Genomic DNA, 21,054 nt, shown 5'->3' on the forward strand with positions numbered 1-21,054 from the left:
CCCGTGTTATTTTCCCTCCGCTGTATGACCTTGCTGCTTCCTCCTTCTCTCTTTCCCCTGCCACTCCCGTCTCTTTGGAAGGTTTTTGTTGTGTTCCAGAAGCATTTTTTGTGTGCAACCAAAAAGGATGTAAGAGCTTGCTTTTGATTCAGTGACCGGTTTGGAAAAATACAGAAATATAACCTTGCAGCAGGGCCGGCCAAAGGTTATATAGGGTCTGGGGGTAAAATTTGATTTGGGGCCCCTCTTCCTTTTCAGAACATGTCTACCGCTAACAGTGTCCTGGGAGAGGGGGTGTAAGTTACATTTTCTGAGTTGCCTTTGATTAATGTTGACTGAAAAATAATACATTTTAGTCTATAGTCCAATTTTTCTTTATTTACCTTTATTATCCCACTGCAATGTATTGTTTTTGTTTTCATCCTGTAAAGCACTTTGAACTGTCTTGCTGCTTAAATGTGCTAAACAAATAAACTTGCCTACTGTACTTTTTGTGCTAAGTTCATGCACATCATTTTGCTAACCAATGCAATTTTCATGATAAGTGTTTGTGTCTTACCTTTAACCCAAAGACTGGACTTTGTCTCATTCAAGGTGTGTAAAAACTAAGTTGTGTGCAAATTAATTCAGCCTGACAAACTGAACAGGCTGACTGGGGAAATGACAGGAAACAATAAAATACACAACACCTACTAACTCAAAGAAATACTCCTTTATCAAATCTCAAAAGGAAATTAGTGAATAAATCCATTGAACTACCATGTTCACGAGTAATATTTGATGTTAAACGTGCCATGAACTCTGATAACTTCACCTTTAATCTACAAACTGGACTTTGATTACAAACTGAGGTCATCTTTGTACAAAAGCTCAGCTGTCTGAAAATAAGCATCAAATATTATCCTGGCTCACCGAGGACTGGCAGCACAAATTATACTCTGGGAATCGGGTACAACAACAGTCAGGTGAGTTAATTAACGAACCCTTTATATGTATAAACAAACAGCACTAAAACCAAACTGAGTACTAATCAGTTATGGATCAATTATGCTTTAAAATGTACTATTTTTCCATCTTCACTGGTGTGTATATTGTGTGCTGTGTTTCAATTTTAAAAATGTAACAATTACACAAATGTAATATTTTAAAAAATACACATACATACTGGTTTTTGGCATTGTTTATGACCCATAAAAAGGAGGTGCATTACAGGCACGTGTGTTTGTATAGTCTTAGTTAATAAATTAGGATAATTTTGAAAAGTTAATTTATTGTATTAACTAAATTCACTAGAAATACATTATATAGATCAAGGTTGTTCAAAGTGAGGTTCGGGGGCCATTTGCGGACCTTGATTTTTTTGTGGCCCACCAGACAGCAGTTTAGAAAATTAACTAAATAAATTAGGACAAAGCTACGACTTTTAAATTTAAATCACAAAGCGATCACTTTTTTCAAGCCTTTGGGTTTTCTTCTGTTGTCATGGTAACTAGGACCACATCTACTCATTGACATGCTCTAAAATTATACCATGGCGCACCTAAATCTGCTTTTAATTGCTCTATTCAAACTTTTCAGAATACACCAAGTGTCTTCAAACAAAAACTGACCTAAATTTTGTTTTTACTGCTGAGAATTGACAAAATAGGTTTTCACTTTCTTCATACTAATCCATCTGAGTTACAGAGTAATAACATGCACCTATATGACTCAAGGCAGGTGACCTAGCCTTGTTCCAAGTGGAAGTAAATGAGATAAACAGATAAGTTTGGTTACTCAGTTTACAGCTGTTTTACCAGTTTTAGCTGTTTGCAACTTCCCTCCTTTATGGGGTTCTCTATAAAATACTTGTAATTTGATAGTTCTGATGTTTCATACAAGATAGAAAAACATATAACACAAAAGCTTGTCAAAAATAATTCATATAAGTGAATTTTTAAAATTTATTTGTTTAACTAACAACCTTGGTTTGTTCATGTAAGCATTTTTCTACCTCATTTGTTCACTTGTTGTTTACTTGCCACTTATTCAAAGTGTCTGCAAAAAGACAACATGAGGAGAGGAAACAGAACTGCTGTGTAAACAGACTCCAAAATAAGAGCATGAATATAAGCGTCTAACAACTCGAATTATTAACAGTCAAACTTCAACATAGAACAACACAACTTGTTCTATGTTGAAGCAAGTAAATTAGCACTTTAGAATTTATCTGGAAAATTTTAATTGGGGCAAGTGCACTAAACATTTTTAAAGTTAGAAAATATGCTAAAAGCTAAACAATTAATTAGCTCTGCTATAGCATATTATTGGAAGTGCGTCCACCTCTACATATCATTAAAATATAATAGAGCTATAGATAAAATGTGCTACTATTTGACTTTTAAGGTTAGCTAACAATTATTTCATTTTGTGCCTTTTTTACCCCCAGGAAATGTCCACCACTGCCTCTGTATTCCTGGCACTTCTCTGCATCTTGTTACTCCCATCCACTTACTGTGGAGGCAGCAAGATACTGGTGGTGCCTGTTGATGGCAGCCACTGGATCAACATGAAAATAATCCTTGAAGAGCTTCACTCCAGAGGCCATGAAATCACAGTTCTACGCTCTGCTAAGAGTTGGTACATCCCCAGTAACTCCTCCATTTATACCTCCATTAATGTTCCAATGTTGGAGGATGACGCAGACAGAGACTTTTACATTACAATGATCCAGGATGTCATGTATCGACGAAGCTATCCCAATTTTATACGCACATTTTATCAACAGCACTTGCTCACATCTGCCTTAGGAGATGGTCATACGATTCTGGCAAAATCAGCTGGTAAAATTTTGGAGGATGTTGTGCTAATGAAGAGGTTACAGGATACTAAATTTGACATAGTATTGACAGACCCAGCACTTCCTTTAGGCGTGATTCTTGGTAGTTACCTAAAGCTTCCAATGGTCTATAATGTCCGCTGGATGAATACAGGGGAAGGTCATCTAACTATCGCTCCATCTCCGGTCTCCTATGTTCCTATATCTGGAAGTGAACTTCACCATAAAATGGATTTTCAGGAGAGGATAAAGAATATGTTGCATTATCTCTACAGCCTTTATGAACAGCACTTCATCATTAACCCAGCATACTCAGATGTCTTCCAGAAATACTTCCCTCCTGGAACTGACTTCTTGTCTTTGGAGCTCTCAGCTGATATTTGGCTTTTCAGGGCAGATTTTATCTTTGAGTTCCCTCGGCCCACCATGCCCAATATGGTTTACGTAGGGGGCTTCCAGTGCAAGGAGGCTCAACCTCTGCCTGATGAGTTGGAGGCATTCATGCAGAGCTCTGGGGAACACGGGGTGGTGGTCATGTCACTGGGAACACTGGTGTCAGCTCTGCCTCATGGGATCACAGAAGCCATTGCTGCTGTTTTTGCTGAGCTCCCTCAGAAAGTGATTTGGCGTTTTGTTGGTGACAAGCCTTCATCTTTGGGCAAAAACACCAAGCTGGTGAAATGGCTTCCCCAGAATGATCTCCTGGGACATCCTAAGACTAAAGTCTTCATAGCCCATGGAGGAACCAATGGCATGTATGAGGCCGTCTATCATGGTGTTCCTGTTCTGGGTTTGCCCCTCCTATTTGATCAATTTGACAACCTACTCCGACTGAAAGTTCGCGGAGCAGCTAGGGTGGTGGAGGTCCGATCACTGACCAAAGACAATTTCCTGGAGGCTCTAAAGGACATCTTGGAGAATCCATCTTACCGTGAAAACATCCAACGTCTCTCTCAGCTACACCGTGACCGACCAATGTCTCCAATGGACACAGCCATCTTCTGGATAGAGTACGTCATCAGGAACAAAGGAGCCGCCCACCTGCAGTCCGCAGGTTTCAGTCTGCCTTGGTATTCCTACTACTGCCTAGATGTAGCAGTCTTTGTATTGGCCGTAACTGGAACCTCCATCTGGGGTTTCATCTTTGTCTGTAGGTTAGTCTGCTGTAAGAGGTCCAGCAAGAAGATCAAACCAGAATAATTAATCAAATTACTTCAGTTTTTATAAATATACAATTTTGCTACAGGGTTCTGCCTGTAGCTGAAGCAAAAACAATAAGCTGTGCAATATACCAACATTTCTTCCTCATATTCAATGTTGCGTTAAGACCATAAAACTCATCTAAACTGTAATTAAAATGTTAATTCTGGACATATGAATTGAGAAAACTAAAGTGCTTTTGCAACTGATCTGTTACTGAAACAAACACAAGTGTTTTCTCCGTATCCTTATTTGTCAAATCTGAAATTTTAAATTCTAATTGATTACAAAACATGTATTGCGGAAGATTTTCTGTCCACAACTAATTAAAGATGTTGAATTTAATACTTTTTTTGAGCGTGACGATTCTTTCACCCATATTATTTGATTCTTTAAGAGCCATTCTAAAGGCCGTTCTTGTTCTCATCTATCACAGGAACATAAATTCATTCAAATTACAGCATGAAATACTGTCCCTTCTGTATTCAGTAATTTTGTTACTCCTCTGTGGTGATCAAGCCTCCTTTCCTGCCTCCTGGCAGTAAATACATAGCCATAAATGTGTGCACCAAATTAAAACGGACATATGAGAACAGAGAGCAGTGAAAATGTCAGTAAATGCATACAGGTACGCTCTGTAATTAAAACAAACACCATGTCAGCACAAGCAATAAAATCTTTGTAGCTTACCTTTTGTACACATATTGCACTTTGACCCACAAGCTCAGACTTGCTGGTTGAAACGTGAGCTGAGTGTCAAATACAATCCTGCTTCCTGACGACGGGCAGCTCAAGGCAAACATCTGGAATTGGATTAATCAAGATTCAGGTTTGATTTTTCAGTCTACCTGAAGAAAACATAACTTCATATTCATTGTTTTCATTTTTTATGTTAATCTGAGTGAATTAAATATGTTTGGACTCTGACTACTCTTTTTTTTTTACATGGTTGTTAATGTACAATGAATGTTTCATCATATTTGGAGTACACCAGACACACAAGCTGAAGATAAAAATGGACATCAGAAGCTTATCAACACAGAGGAGTGAAAAACATATTAGTAATTCTCATGTTTTATATGGAGTCCTGAAAATGGATACAGTATTCTTTTATTTTGTTTTCCAAGAAAATTGGAAAATATTTGCTGCTAAACTCCAAATACCTTTGGATTTTATGTAGAGATAAACAACTACAAAAGAAAAAGTCAAAGATATTAATAAAGTTGATGAAAGAAAATTTGTTCAGTTATTTTAATTCATCCAAATTTTTTGGATTGTTTGTCTCACTGCCAGACATAAATTCATATTAACCTTTTCTTGTTTTAGATCAAACAGAATTACTGGAATGATTTCTATCTGAAAATTTTTGAACAGGTAATTTTTTTCCCTTCTTAGTTTTTTTATTTGCGAAGTTGGCATAAACTAAGACTACTATTGCTTTATATAATTTTGGGAGCCCAGGTGATGACTGGATGAGACATATAAAGTCTTCAAATCCATAAAGTTTCATCAAGTCTTTATAAGTCTTGATGAGACCAAGACTTTTTAAGGCAAAACCTTTAAAAAATATTTTGTGTGACATTAATAAAGTGACAAGGCAGCATTTAAGCATAACCTTTGAGCTTTTTTGTGTCCATCGCTGTTCTATGGCACAGCGGTACGCACTTTGTAATGAACATGGCAATCAGTCAGATTTAATGAGGAATTCATTATGTCGTAACACAGACATAATGAGTTCTTGTTTTCTGATTATAAAAAACAACATGTCCGGGAAAAAGGGATATTAGATCCCCTAAATTATGCTAGACAAAATAAAAATGACATTTGTTGGGTATTTAAGAGATAATATGAAAAAGAAAACACCCACAAACTATCGACTAAACTCATACAGATATGCAACGTAAGTAAAACCAGCAGCCTTTCAGCACAAGCACAAATGTTTTGTAACTTACCTTTAGTACATGTATTGGACTTTGTCCCACATGCTCAGGCTTGCTGACTGAGACGTGAGGCCAGTATAAAATACAATCCCGCTTCCTGACGATGGACAGCTCAAGGCAAACATCTGGAATAGGATTAATCAAAATTCAGGTTTGATTTTTCAGTTTACGTTATTATGAAAAACATATTTCATTTTGTTCATTTTCTAACTGCTTTTTAAGTTGATCTGAGTGGATTAAATACATTTGTCTTCTGCCATTTTCTTTTACATTTATGTTAATAAGTATTCAGTACTTCATCGTATTTGGAATGTAACAAAGACCATTACTCTAAAAGCAAGATAAGAAGCCATATTGCAGTTTGCAAATGTAAATGCAATCCCTAATTTTTGGAGTGATATTCTTTGTACTGATGAGACCAAATGTAATTGAGTATAAAAACCATTGCTAAACTTGTCAGAAAAAAAGAGCTTGCTAAATATCTGGCCTTCATTGATCCAAAATACATTTTTCCAGAAGAAAGAGGAAAATTTCTCCTGGAAATTCCTAGAATTTGAAACATGAAAAGTTTAGTAAACTCTTCAGACACTTAGATTAAACTGTTGGTTTTTTAACCCTCTGGGGGACTTAAAAGACCATGTCATTGGACCCTGTAAGCATTTTACCCTGTGAGGGATCTGGAGGGGTCATACTGATACAGCAAAGGTTTTTCTTTGTGGGTCATTTCGCAAACTGTCGGTCTGATGGGAAAATCCTCCCGCTTCCCGACTGTCTGACTGTGACATCAGCCGCGCTCCTCTTGAGCGTCAAACTTACTTTTTCAGTCTGAAATAAATAAACATGATAAGTCATACCCTTTTCCAAAATTCATCTGCGTGATAAAAAAAATCGTTTTGTTTTTCCTTTGCAGAAAATGTCCAAGGCGGTCTCTGTATTCCTGGCAGTCCTCTGCTGTCTAGTGCTCAGATCCTCTTACTGTAAAGGCAGTAAGATCCTGGTGTTGCCTGTTGACGGCAGCCACTGGATCAACATGAAGGTTATCCTGGAACAGCTTCACTCCAGGGGCCACGAAATCACCGTTTTGCACTCCGCCAAAAGCTGGTACATCACCAATAGCTCTTCCATTTACACCTCAATTCATATTCCAACAGTACTCGATGAGATGGACAGGAACTTTTACATGAAAATGATGCAGGATGTCATGGATTGCCGTGGCCATCCTACTTTTATACGCTCATTTTGTCAACACAAATTGATTACAATGCTGTTAAAAGACATGCATAAGATCACGTCTATAATGACTAATAATATTTTTGAGGATGAAACACTAATGAAGACACTCAAGGATACCAAGTTTGACCTCATGTTGACAGACCCTGCGTTTCCTATGGGGGTTATTCTTGGTGGTTACCTCAAGCTGCCAATGGTTTGTAATGTCCGCTGGATTAATAATGGAGAGAGTCATCAATCCATAGCTCCATCTCCTGTCTCCTATGTCCCTATATCAGGAAGTGAACTTCATGATCAGATGGATTTTCTAGAGAGGACAAAGAATATGTTGCATTATCTCTACAATCTTTATGAGTTGTACGTTGTCGTTAACCCAGCCTACACAGATCTCTTCCAGAAATACTTCCCTCCTGGGACTGACTTGGTGTCTTTGGAGCTCTCAGCTGATATCTGGCTTTGTAGAGGAGATTTTATCTTTGACTTCCCTCGGCCCACCATGCCCAATATGGTTTACATAGGGGGCTTCCAGGGCAAGGAGGCCCAACCTCTGCCTGATGAGTTGGAGGCATTCATGCAGACCTCTGGAGAACACGGGGTGGTGGTCATGTCTGTAGGGACATTTGTGTCAGTTCTGCCCCCTGAGATCACAGAAGCCATTGCTGCTGCTTTTGCTGAGCTCCCTCAGAAAGTGATTTGGCGTTTTGATGGTGACAAGCCTTCATCTTTGGGCAAAAACACCAAGCTGGTGAAATGGCTTCCCCAGAATGATCTCCTGGGACATCCTAAGACTAAAGTCTTCATAGCCCATGGAGGAACCAATGGCATGTATGAGGCCGTCTATCATGGTGTTCCTGTTCTGGGTTTGCCCCTCCTATTTGATCAATTTGACAACCTACTCCGACTGAAAGTTCGCGGAGCAGCTAGGGTGGTGGAGGTCCGATCACTGACCAAAGACAATTTCCTGGAGGCTCTAAAGGACATCTTGGAGAATCCATCTTACCGTGAAAACATCCAACGTCTCTCTCAGCTACACCGTGACCGACCAATGTCTCCAATGGACACAGCCATCTTCTGGATAGAGTACGTCATCAGGAACAAAGGAGCCGCCCACCTGCAGTCCGCAGGTTTCAGCCTGCCTTGGTATTCCTACTACTGCCTAGATGTAGCAGTCTTTGTACTGGCTGTAACTGGGAGCTCCATCTGGGGTTTCATGTTTGTCTGTAGGTTACTCTGCTGTAAGAGGTCCAGCAAGAAGATCAAACCAGAGTAATTCATTTAAAAAATTACTTCCATTTTAATAACTATACAGCTTTGCTACAGTGTCCTCCCTGTAGCTTAACCAAAAACAACAAGCTGTGCAATATACCAACATTTCTGCCTCATATTCAATGTTAATACCATACAATTGTTAACTATCTTACATTAAAATGTTATTTCTGGACATATTGAATTTAGAAAAAAAGGGATTTTGCAACAGACCTGTTTCTCAGTAAAATACAACATTAATACTAACATTAGTAGATGGTAGTATTAATGTTTATGAAGGAGGCCTGTCAAGGAAAGATGATAGGAAAAAGCCACTGGAAAAACATCACACTTTCAGGGATATTTGACTTTTTAGATTAAGGGGGGTTACTTTTATCAAAAGTTATTTCTCTGTGTAGTTGATCGCTCCTCTACAACTTGTATGACATTTTCTGTACACAACTTATAAAAGATGTTGGCTTTAATCCTTATTTGAGAGTGGCAATTCTTTCACCCACATAACTTTGAGAGCATAATTGAGAACGACTTTCTTGCCCTCCAATGAGACTTAGTAATTTGCTTCTTTGCTCAGAGAAGTACAGGTTCAAAAATGTTTATGTAATCTGAGTTGCGAAAAGAGGGTATAAAGATCTTGTAAGAGTAGCAAGGCTTAGGAAAACTGTCTTGTATTCTTGAGATCTGTGTTCATTGCACATCGTCCTGAAAAAGGTTCTGCTGTTGCACGTTTTTACTTCGTACTAATACGTGATTGGCCTGTGGTTTTCCCAACTGATAATGGTTGTACAATTCTACTGATTTTATTCTGGATAGTCCCGAAACAATGGAAAGTTAAATACTGTTCAATATGAGTCTCCTGCACAATTGTATACAATCATACAGGGAAACAAAAAAAGTTATGTTGATGGCTGAGATTTAAACGCAAGACCTACATGCTGAAAAGCAACCTGAATTTTTTTTTTGCCTCTGTCACAATAAATCAATCTTTGCAGTTTCTCTACTTATTGTCTTGCTGTCTTTCTCTGACTCCCGACTGGATCAAACATTTTGTTCTTACGAAGAGGACATGTCAAGGAAAAAGGGATGTTGACTCGCCTTAATTTTGTTAGGTAAAATAAAACTCAGATTTGGTCTTTTAGAGATAGTGTGAAAAAAAGGAAATGTAACCACACTTTCCGCAGCCCAGCTATTGACTAAACAGATACACATATGCTACATAATTATACCAAACAGCCTTTCAGGACAAGCAATAAAACTTTGTAACTTGCCTTTAGTACACATACTGGACTTTGTCCTACAAGCTCAGACTCACTGTGAAATGTGAGGCGAGTGTCAAATACAATCCCGCTTCCTGACAATGAACAGCTCAAGGCAAACATCTGGAATAGGATTCATCTAGATTCAGGTTTGATTTTTCAGTTTACATTATTATGCAAAAACAACTCCATATTGTTCATTTTCTAACTGCTTCCCGAGATGATCTGAGTGAACTAAATATGTTTGGATTCTGCATTTTTTACATGATGATAAATGCATAATTGATACTTCATCAAATTTTAACATAACAGAGGCAATTACTCTAAATGCAACATAAAAAGCCATACTGCAGTTTGCAAAATGGGGCAGACACCTTATTTTTTGGAGTCATATCCTTTGGTCTGATGAGACCAAATGTAATTGAGTATAAAAACCATCGTTAAACTTGTCAGATAAAAGAGAAAAAGCTTGACAAATACCTTGTCTTTGTCGATTCCAAGTAAATTATTTTAGAAGAGGGAAGAAAATATCGAGTGGAAACTCTTGAATTTTAAAACACAAATGGTTTAGTGCACTCTGTCTTAGATAAAATGGTTGGCTTTTAACCCTCCTGCAGTCTTAGGAGACATGGTCCACTGGACCCATGAGCTTTTCATTATGTGTGCAGTCCAGCAAGGTTTGACCCCCGAATACACTTTTACAAGGTTTTTCTTTGTGTGTCGTTTCGGGAACTGATTGACTGATGGGACGACACTTAACCATTGTCTGACGGTGACATCAGCCGCACTCCTTCTGGGCGTCCTGATAACACCGTGGGAGGGTTAAATGATTGTTCTTACCATTTGTATCTGAAGTAAAAAAATTTGATATGTTATCCCCTCTTTTAAAAGTACATCTGCTTGGCATAAAAAAAACCTTTTTGTTTTTCCTTTGCAGAAAATGTCCAAGGCGGTCTCTGTATTCCTGGCAGTCCTCTGCTGTCTAGTGCTCAGATCCTCTTACTGTAAAGGCAGTAAGATCCTGGTGTTGCCTGTTGATGGCAGCCACTGGATCAACATGAAGGTTATCCTGGAACAGCTTCACTCCAGGGGTCACGAAATCACCGTTTTGCACTCCGCCAAAAGCTGGTACATCACCAATAACCCTTCCATTTACACCTCAATTCATATTCCATCTTTCTTCGATGAGGCAGACAGGAGCATTTTCATGAAAATGCTCCTGGATGTCATGGATTGCCGTGGCCATCCTAATTTTATACGCTCATTTTGTCAACACAATTTGCTTACATTGATGTTAAAACACAACCATAAGAGTTTGGCACGATTGTCTAATATAATTTTAGAGGATGAAGTGCTAATGAAGAAGTTAAAGGACATGAAGTTTGACCTCATGTTGACGGATCCTGCGTTTCCTATAGGGGTTATTCTGGGTGGTTATCTCAAGCTTCCAATGGTCTTTAATGTCCGCTGGATCAATAATGGAGAAAGTCATCAATCCATAGCTCCATCTCCTGTCTCCTATGCACCTGTATCAGGAAGTGAACTTCATGATCAGATGGATTTTCTAGAGAGGACAAAGAATATGTTGCATTATCTCTACAATCTTTATGAGTTGTACGTTGTCGTTAACCCAGCCTACACAGATCTCTTCCAGAAATACTTCCCTCCTGGAACTGACTTGGTGTCTTTGGAGCTCTCAGCTGATATCTGGCTTTGTAGAGGAGATTTTATCTTTGACTTCCCTCGGCCCACCATGCCCAATATGGTTTACATAGGGGGCTTCCAGGGCAAGGAGGCCCAACCTTTACCTGATGAGTTGGAGGAAATCATGCAGAGCTCTGGGGAACATGGGGTGGTGGTCATGTCACTGGGAACACTGGTGTCAGCTCTGCCTTATGGGATCACAGAAGCCATTGCTGCTGCTTTTGCTGAGCTCCCTCAGAAAGTGATTTGGCGTTTTGATGGTGACAAACCTTCATCTTTGGGCAAAAACACCAAGCTGGTGAAATGGCTTCCCCAGAATGATCTCCTGGGACATCCTAAGACTAAAGTCTTCATAGCCCATGGAGGAACCAATGGCATGTATGAGGCCGTCTATCATGGTGTTCCTGTTCTGGGTTTGCCCCTCCTATTTGATCAATTTGACAACTTACTCCGACTGAAAGTTCGTGGTGCAGCTAGGGTGGTGGAGGTCCGATCACTGACCAAAGACAATTTCCTGGAGGCTCTAAAGGACATCTTGGAGAATCCATCTTACCGTGAAAACAGCCAACGTCTCTCTCAGCTACACCGTGACCGACCAATGTCTCCAATGGACACAGCCATCTTCTGGATAGAGTACGTCATCAGGAACAAAGGAGCCGCCCACCTGCAGTCCGCAGGCTTCGGTCTGCCTTGGTATTCTTACTTCTGCCTAGACGTAGCAGTCTTTGTATTGGCCATAACTGGAACCTCCATCTGGGGTTTCATGTTTGTCTGTAGGTTACTCTGCTGTAAGAGGTCCAGCAAGAAGATCAAACCAGAGTAATTCATCAAAGAAACTCCCTCATTCAACCACAAGAACTGTTAGAACGCCCCATGTTTGGAGGCCTTAGTCCTCGACGCGGACATTGTGGATTCGACTCTCGGCGACCTATGCTGCATGTCCTCCCTCGTCTCCTCGCCCTCTTTCCTGTCTGCCTACTGTCGCAAAAAATACGAGCCCATAGCGCCGCAAAAACTCTTCGGAGAAAAAAAAGAAAAACGAGCCACCAAAGCATCAATGACGTCTTGTTGGTCTCAGAGTGACTTTTTCGACTAAAACAGCGACTAGTCCAGACATTTTTTAATTCCGACAAGAGATGTAACTATGATAGACACACATCTGGAGAAATCTATTAAGGCGAGTCCTGGTTTTATACCAAGTCTTTATCATGCTTATATTTAGATGAAAACTTTAATCTCAACATTAAACCATAACACCTCATTAGATTCCTGAGGGATCAGTAAATTTAATTAAATTGTGTTTTGAGTGTTCATTTGCTCATTATTGAACTATTTACTTCTTAAGTGTAAATATAGAAAATAAATTGTAAATCTTATTGTGCTTGTTTTTTTTTTGTTTAATTATTTAATCATTGTGTGGTAAGTTTGATTATTAGTAACTGTAATTATTAATAGTTGCTTCCGTTGATTCTTCTTACTTTCTCAGCTAAAATGAAATTATCTTTGTTGTTTTAAATAAATCCTGAGAATAACAGGAAATCTTTGTGTGTTATATGCTCCCATGCAATGATTAGTCTTTCTGGTGTTTAAAAACTGGACATGGCCAATTATAAACAAGTTATTGAGATCCAGTGTTGTCCCTAATATTCCAGGAAATCAGACTGTTTGCTCCTAATTCAGGCAGAAATCAGCTTTCTGACCTCAGTTTGCACAGCTTTTAGAGATGAACGCATCTAATTTTGAAGTCATCAGGTCAGGAGAAGATAATTAATGATGAATTTGTTTACAAAGCTCAAGTTTGTACAGTTTATGAAGGGACAGAAAGACTTAAATGCTATTTGTATGAATTAATTATAAATATAAGTACTAAGTGGCAGGAACTGCTGAAAAAAATACAATAAAAATAGAGGAAAAGTTATTCAAAAGTCTAATCGGAAGTCCAAGAATGAAGATAGAACATGTTGTTAATGATTCATTCATTCTGAAGATAACAGAAGATTTTAAATAAAATACATTTTGACAGAAGTACCTCCCATATTTAAATAAACTACTAGAAACGGTTTATCTTGCTGTCGCCATGCCGGGTTGGACTCGAGGTGGAGGTCACATTCAGGTGGCTTCCTGTTTAATCGTGTTTATGTCCGACTGCAGGCTGAGCGAGGTTCACACCGGGGAACAGAGGGAGCTGGAGACGGGTCGAAAAGTCTCACAGGACTTTCGGCTCACTAGGTACCAACTGGGGTTATTCAATAAATCAGAGATCTGTGACATTTAGAAGGAAGCAATCTGAATGGCCCTGCTCCCGTTGAATCTGCGTGGTAAAAATACAGCCGCACACTTATTGTCTCAATAAATCCATTCTCCACTCAAACAATTTCAATTGTCTGGGATGTTTTTCCTCCTTTTGGTGAGAAAAATTACTCAGGACAGAAATTTAGCTCACACAGTGTCTATAAAACTGTTTTGGAGCTAAAAATATTAATAATTACTGCTTTGTTCTCAAGCAGGTTGAACATTAATCAATTTCTGAGGTTTGACACAAACACACAACAGCTTTCATTTTTCTATGTTTCATCAGTCAGAGTTGGGTAGGAACTAATTACATTTACTCAATTACATTTACTTGAATAGTTTTTAGGAGTTTTCTTTATTATGCCTTACTTCTTACTTTTACTTGAGTAATTTTATTATGAAGTGTCACTGCAAAAACAAAATCTTACCAAGTATTTTTATCTAGTTTCTATTGCAAATATCTTCACATATTTAGAATTAAACAAAATTAACTTTGAAGTAACTTGTCAGCCAGAAATTTGAGCTTGTTTTAAGTTTTAAAAAATTCTTAAAAGGGCCCTTATCACACAGAATTCACAATTTGTATTTCCATTTGAGTCTCAGCTGCTTCTAAAAGCAGCACCGGCGCTACAAAGAAACACCCAGCGTTTTTTTGGCAATAAGTTTATGTTCTGATGTTTGGAAAATGAGGCATTTTAAAAACCGTCCCAACTGTCACAGTCAACAGGCACCGTGCCGTTACCTAGCAACCCAAGCTGAGCTCCAACATGTTTGGTCGCCTGGTTTTACTGCTGGAAAAGGCAGCAGCCATTGTTGTTGACTTATCCAGAAACCACTTGCTGCATTCTTCTTGGTTGTGCAGGGGGCTCCACTTCTGCTTTTCAAAAATGTACGGTTGTATAATTGCGCATTTGCGTTTCGACTCCCACAGTTACACTCACATGCAAGTGTAAACAGTGAGCAGTGAGGGGACGTGGCAAGCAGCAGCTAATTTGTATTTAAAGCAACAATAGGCTCTAAAACGAAACTGAATAGACTAAAATCTAATTATCTAAGAATGATTTTACGCAAAACCTGTAATAAGCTTGTTTTCTATAACTCCTAGACCTACCCTAACCTGTTCAAAAAAGCATATTAGGCCACCTCTTAAAACAAGTTCCTTTTGCTGAAAAGTTACTTGCAAGTTAGTTTAGTCTTATAAGATATTTGTATCTTAGTTTCTTAGAAACGACGCCAAAAATGCTTGGTAAGATTTTGTGTTTTTTCAGTGAGGTCAGGATGTCTCAGCGGTCCACCTTTGGTGATTGTGACTACAGGGTGGCAGAGAAAAATAGAGAGAGCGTATGTTTTTGTTCTGTGGCAGAAAGGCGTTCTCCCGCCTCAGGATGTTGCCTTTAAATCTGAAGAAGTGAGCTTCCTGTGGAGGAAGCGATCACAGAATAGACAAGGCCCAGGCAAGACACCGTGTTCCCAGCGTTTCTCCGGCTCAGGTCACCCATCTGCAGAGTGCAGGACTCAGACTCTGACACAGAGCTGTGGGAGGTGAGTGGAAACTATTGATATTTATTTCTTTTCATGCACCTGCAAGTATCAAACTATCTACACTGCAAAACAAACAAAATCTTATCATTTTTTTCTAGTTTCCAGTGTAAATACACTTGAAAGGGGATGAAACTAACATACAAATAATGCTTGAATATTGATGAAGAAGTACTATTTCCACTGGCAGATTTATAAACTTATGACCTGGTTGTGTCAAACTGTCTGCACTGCAAAAACACAACAGTCTAGTTTCTAGTGCACATATCTTTTTATACTTAAAATAGGACAAACTTAATTTACAAGTAGCTTTTCAGAAAGATGTAGGAGATTGTTTTAAATCAGTAATTGTTCAATAATGATTTAAAAAAATGACTAGTTAAACTGACAACACAGGAAAAATGTCTTGCTCTAAGTGTAGAAATCTACCAGTGAACTAGAAATGTTTCATCAATATTAAGCAATTATTGGCTGAAAATATGATTATATATCATGCTGAAAAGTTACTTGTAAGTTAATTTTGTTTTATTTCAAGTGTACTAAGATGTTTGCACTTAAAACAAAAAAAATACTTTGTAAGATTTATGTTTTTGCAGTATAGATAGTTTGACAAATGCTGGTTATAAGTGTAGAAATCTGCCAGTGGAGATGGTACTTTTTGATCAATATTAAATTATTATTGACTTAAACATGACCTTTTAGTTAATCTTGTCTTATTTTAAGTGTATTCATACTAGAAACCAGAAAAATATAGATAAGATTTTGTGTTTTTGCAGATACTTTAACAATAATTGTATAAATCTGCTTATATGATTCAATAATATGAAACAATTATTGACTGAAAACAAGCTCATATTTCTTATGGAAAAATTACCTGTAAGTTTTTGTCCTAGTTTAAGTGTATTTACACTAGAAACCAGCCAAGAAAAGATAATATCTTGTATTTTTGCAGTGTAGTGCTCACAGTGTCTTTGCAGGATTTTTATATTTGTGGATGGATCCAGGAGGCTTTTTGAAGATGTTTTTTTTTTTTCCTCTGCTGGGTGGATTTATGAACATTTCAACATGAATGTACTAAGCAGCTTTCTGCCTTGAGTGGGTCCGTCGTCGTCTCCAGTGTTCCATGTCCGGACCTTAACCAGCAGAGACATGTCCAATGACACCTGCAGCCTCCCTCTGGACACAGACGTCTTTGCCCTGACCTGTGTCTACAGTGTCATCTTCTCCTTGGGCTTGCCCAGCAACCTGCTGTCTCTTTGGGGCTTGTACCACCTCGGTCGCTCGGGTAGCGGGGGCTGCCAGCTCGTTTACATCCTCAACCTGCTGCTGTCGGACCTCCTCCAGCTGCTCACCTTGCCCCTGTGGATCCTCTACCTGCAGGGCGCCCACCGCTGGCCCTACGGCCGGCTCACCTGCGAGCTGGTCGGATACGTGTTTTACGTCAACGTCTACGCCAGCGTCATGTTCCTGTGTCTGATCGCCATGGACCGCTGCCTGGCCATCGTGTACCCGCTGAGCAGCCGCAGGGTGCGGACAGTGAAGGTGGCGGCGGTGCTGGGAGTGGCAGTGTGGATCCTAACCTTCCTGTTCTGCCTGAGCGGGTTGCTGCCGTCCGTGTTTGACTCTGAGCGGCAGCTGTGTCTAGAGAAGTACCCGGTCAGCCCCAGATACGCTCACTTTAAGATAATCACTGTGCTTCTGGGTTTTCTGCTGCCATGTACCATTCTAGGGTAAGTTTGTACTTCTAGTTATGGTAACAGTGAGTTTTCACTGTTTCACATGTTTCTTATGGCTACGTTCACACTGCAGCCTGAAGTGACCCAATTCCGATTTGACGAGGTCTTTCACACGTCCAAATATATGCGACTTGTATGTGATCTCCAGTGTGAACTTCAAAAGATCTGAAAGTTTCCCACATGCACAGTAGAGGACCAATAACATCACATAGAGCATGCTCAGTGTTTCACAAACTGCCATAAAAGAGAAGAAGAAGAAGAAGCAGTGCTCAGTGTTTGCAGAAGTAAACATGGATGGTAACTTATTGTTCGACCAGAGCCAGCACAGCAGCTTAATCTTTATCATAGTCCACCACGGTTGTTGTTTTTCTTCCTGCTTGCGCGCATCAGGACGCAGGATAGTGACGTTTGTTGAGTATGAATGACGTTCAGGTCGGATGAATGTGACCTGGGCGAACAGATTCGTTTCACATTTGAAAAAATTATAAACGTATCGGATATCCAAGTGGCCTGGGTCGCATTTGAAATAAATCTGATATGTTGTCAGACTGTCACGAAAAGATCGGATTCAGGTCACTTTAAGGGAAAAAATTTAAATTGGGTCACTTCAAGCTACTATCACTTTCACTCTACTATCACTCTACTATCACTTTTAAATGACTTTATTCTCTGTAAAGTCATAAAGTATGATTTTATAGTAGTGTTAAGTTACTACTATAAAGTATGACTTCATAGGAGTATAAAGTCATAGTACTATGACTTTATTCTCATAAGATTATCACAACACAATTTTATTCTTTTAATTTTTATTTTTTGTTCTGATAATTTCCTTTTTTTGTATGATCCTAATCCTCCGTCAGCAAATATCTCAGTACACTTCAATAAGACTAAACTAATAAATAACTTTTAAGCAAGATGTAAGAGCTTGTTTTAAGTCAATGTTAAATATTGATAAAAAGTACTAGTTCCACTGGCAGATTTTTTGTTTACTTATACATTCTGACTTTATTCTTGTAATTAAAAGAAATAAATCTTATCCTGCCCTGGCCCTAATATTCCATCATAGTGAGTTTAATTATTAGTTTTAAATAAATAAAAGCTTTAAAACACGCTTGTCAATAAGTTGATAGCCCTAGATGTGCTAACATCAAACCCAAACCCCAAAATTTAATAGTTTAAGGCCAAAAATGTGATTATTTGATAATACATTTATTGTCCAGTCTAAATTAGATGCTTAAGTTTGTTTTTTCAAACTGGGATTGTGTGAAATAGTTATGATCAGTCATTTTACCTGCAGCAGACAGCAGCACTCACTTTATAAAGTAATTTTATGACTTGTAGGCCACATCTGGCCGTTAGATGTCCATCAGTAGCCACATAAAAATATGAAATTAAAAGCTGCGTTCCTCCACAAGTACACTAATGTCTAATCATCTCACCGATCGACCCAGAGTCAAGCTAACCGCTAATCTGTTGTCGCGCCCAAGCTAACAGCTAGTCATAGTCAAGCTATGCAGAAACAAGCTAACACCTGCTTAAAGTTTAATAACTAACAGGAACTTCTTTTTAAGCTAATTACTAAACAATCATACACAGAGGTATGCAGAGACAATCTAACTGTTGAGCAATAGAGCTACTTATTGTAAAGCTAACTGCTCGGTTATGCTAACCGCTACGTGGAGAGCTGCTCAATCTCGGCAAACAAAACAAAGAAAATTTCTCCTACTTTGTTTTTAACACATTTCTACTCTGTTTAGACAAAAATGAAATCTATAAACATTTAGGCAAATAATGCATGATTTTATTTGCACCTCAAGCACAGTATTTTACACTCTAATATTAAAATAAATCCACAAGAAAGTTTCCTTTTCTCTAACCAACTGCACTTCTGTGTATAAAATGGCTCATACCATATTCATTCAGTCAAAAACAGCACATTACAATTCGTTTTTTAAAAATATTCACATTAGCAATAGTAACGAGGAACATAAACAAAATGATATAAAAAATACAAATAAATGTTTTTGTTTGTTTGTTTCACTGTGTACCTGGAGAAATGTTGCTGTTTTGTATGACAGCGTACCAGGGGGTTGAATATTTTCTAGAAAAAACAATACAATTTCTGGATTGAAAAGTTGAAAATTTGCTAGAAAAAAAATTCAGAAATCTTTTGATTAATCTCAGAAAATTTCTAGAAAAAACAAGGAAATTTCTGAGCCACTTCTCTGTTAACAAAAAAAAATTATATTAATCTCAGAAATTTTCTAGGAAAAGATTTTTGTCACAGATTTCGAAGAAACTCAGAAAATTTCAGATCAATTTCAGAAATTTTCTAAAAACAAGAACATTTCTGAGTTTGAAAATTTGCTAATTTATGAGAAAATCTCAGAAATTTTTGTATTAATCCAAGTTAGTTTCAAAAGTTGATAGCTTTCGACTTTTGAAACTCAGAAACCTCTTAAAATTTCTGGATTTATTTGCAAAAGTAAAAAAAAGCTCTTTATTTGTTTTTTTTACATTGTCAGAGCTGTATGCTTTATGCATTTAAACAAACAGGTTCATGTCTGATCTGAATCTCTTCTTCTCCCCCCAGCTACACCTCAGCTCACATTGGGGTGACATTACGCCGGTCTCCATCTCTCTCCAACCACGAGCGCTACAAAATCGTTGGCATCCTGGTCGTGATAACATTCAACTTTATTGTAGTCTTTGGACCCTACCACCTGGTAGGCGGATACAGGTTTGTGTCCCTGTTGGAGACCGACGAGCCGTGTCTGTTTGAGCAGTCCATTTTCTACGTCTACCGCCTTTGCTACGGCCTGACGAGCCTCAACACTTTACTGGATCCCCTGTTTTACATCTTCCTCTGCCCTGACGCTCGGCTAGAGCTGCAGAGATCCCTACCCTGCCTGAGAAGAGGACAAAAAGGCCATAAAAGCATGAGCATGAGCACCAGATGTCACCTGGACAAACAGAGGGAGAATGAAAACAGACATAGCAACTTTGTGACAATCTAAACCGGACTGAACAGGTGTAATATCAGAGCAATGGCGCCATCTAGTGGAAAACTGCTGCTGTTTCAGTTTCCTAATGAAAACATGAATATGCTCCAGTAAAGTACAGAAGACTTGTGGAAGGATTTTGTTTGAATTTTACCTCCAACACATTTATTTAGACTGCAGATATGCTTTTGACTAGATTGGAGGATTTTGTCTTTAAAGCTACAGTACGTAATTTTCATAAATATATATATATTTTCATATTTGTTAAAACTTTCACCATGTCATGACAGTTTGCTATGAGACAGATAATCTGTGAAAAGATCGATCTCCTCCACCTTCTCCATGACCTACTATTGCTGTCTGAAGAAATGCACCAAAAACAACCAATCAGAGCCAGGAGGAGGGGCTTAGCGCTGTCAATCATCCTCAAGTACTCACTGCCAAATGTTCTAGTGATGGAGAAACAACTTACTGTTACAGGAAAACAGTTTAACTGCCGTCATGCTAACTAGCCTAGCATTCATAACAAGATCTGCTGACGGGGAAAAGCTGCATTACAGGGGGATGAGCAGAGCTGCACGAGATTGATTGACAGCACTAAGCCCCGCCTCCAGGCTCTGATTGGTTGTTTCTACTTAGAGACGGAAGAGAAGCTTGATTATTTGTGTCCTACTGTCACCACATAATGACAGTTTCAACAAATATGTAAAATATATATATATTTTTTTATAAACGTTAAATACTGCAGCTTTAAGGATACACCATGTTAAAACTTTGACTAGACCACTCAAAAACTTTCAGGATATTTTGCTGGCGTAAGAGATGAACTTCTGCTGCTGCATTATCGGATTTATTTTAAAGTTAAAATGTTTCAGTTTCCAGCTGTACTTAAAAACAGAAATGTTGTGCTGTTATTCGTTGTGTCGCCTCGCAGCAACACAATGGCATCAATCTCAGCTCCGCAGACATGTCTGTTTTCTCCATGTACTCTGATTTCCTCCCACAGTGAAAAACATCAGTATGAAGGTCGTTTCCATAAAGCTGGTGTAGAAAATGAATCATCTCTAATTGAAA

The 21,054-nt window shown here is 38.6% G+C and overlaps 2 protein-coding genes and 2 pseudogenes across 3 annotated transcripts; all 4 read left to right on the plus strand.

Moving 5' to 3' along the window:
• Window positions 1–443: 443 nt before the first annotated feature.
• Window positions 444–4,363, plus strand: LOC114157592 (UDP-glucuronosyltransferase 2B31 pseudogene; annotated as a pseudogene).
• Window positions 4,364–4,770: 407 nt separating this feature from the next.
• Window positions 4,771–9,451, plus strand: LOC114157591 (UDP-glucuronosyltransferase 2B20-like). 2 transcript variants are annotated; one of them, XM_028038681.1, is made up of 2 exons: window positions 4,771–4,847; window positions 6,869–9,451. In XM_028038681.1, the coding sequence occupies exon 2, from the start codon at window positions 6,872–6,874 to the stop codon at window positions 8,456–8,458; it is 1,587 nt and encodes a 528-aa protein (XP_027894482.1). In that variant the 5' UTR covers window positions 4,771–4,847; window positions 6,869–6,871; the 3' UTR covers window positions 8,459–9,451. The 2 variants fall into 2 exon arrangements, with proteins under 2 accessions (XP_027894482.1, XP_027894480.1); XM_028038679.1 differs by lacking the exon at window positions 4,771–4,847 and adding an exon at window positions 5,972–6,109.
• Window positions 9,452–9,564: 113 nt separating this feature from the next.
• Window positions 9,565–12,787, plus strand: LOC114157593 (UDP-glucuronosyltransferase 2B31 pseudogene; annotated as a pseudogene).
• Window positions 12,788–15,068: 2,281 nt separating this feature from the next.
• LOC114157595 (G-protein coupled receptor 4) lies at window positions 15,069–21,054 on the plus strand. Its single transcript, XM_028038688.1, has 3 exons — window positions 15,069–15,245; window positions 16,220–16,972; window positions 19,572–21,054. The coding sequence occupies exons 2-3, from the start codon at window positions 16,392–16,394 to the stop codon at window positions 19,993–19,995; spliced, it is 1,005 nt and encodes a 334-aa protein (XP_027894489.1). The 5' UTR covers window positions 15,069–15,245; window positions 16,220–16,391; the 3' UTR covers window positions 19,996–21,054.

This window comes from Xiphophorus couchianus, chromosome 14, assembly GCF_001444195.1.
Source record: "Xiphophorus couchianus chromosome 14, X_couchianus-1.0, whole genome shotgun sequence".
Taxonomy (NCBI): domain Eukaryota; kingdom Metazoa; phylum Chordata; class Actinopteri; order Cyprinodontiformes; family Poeciliidae; genus Xiphophorus; species Xiphophorus couchianus.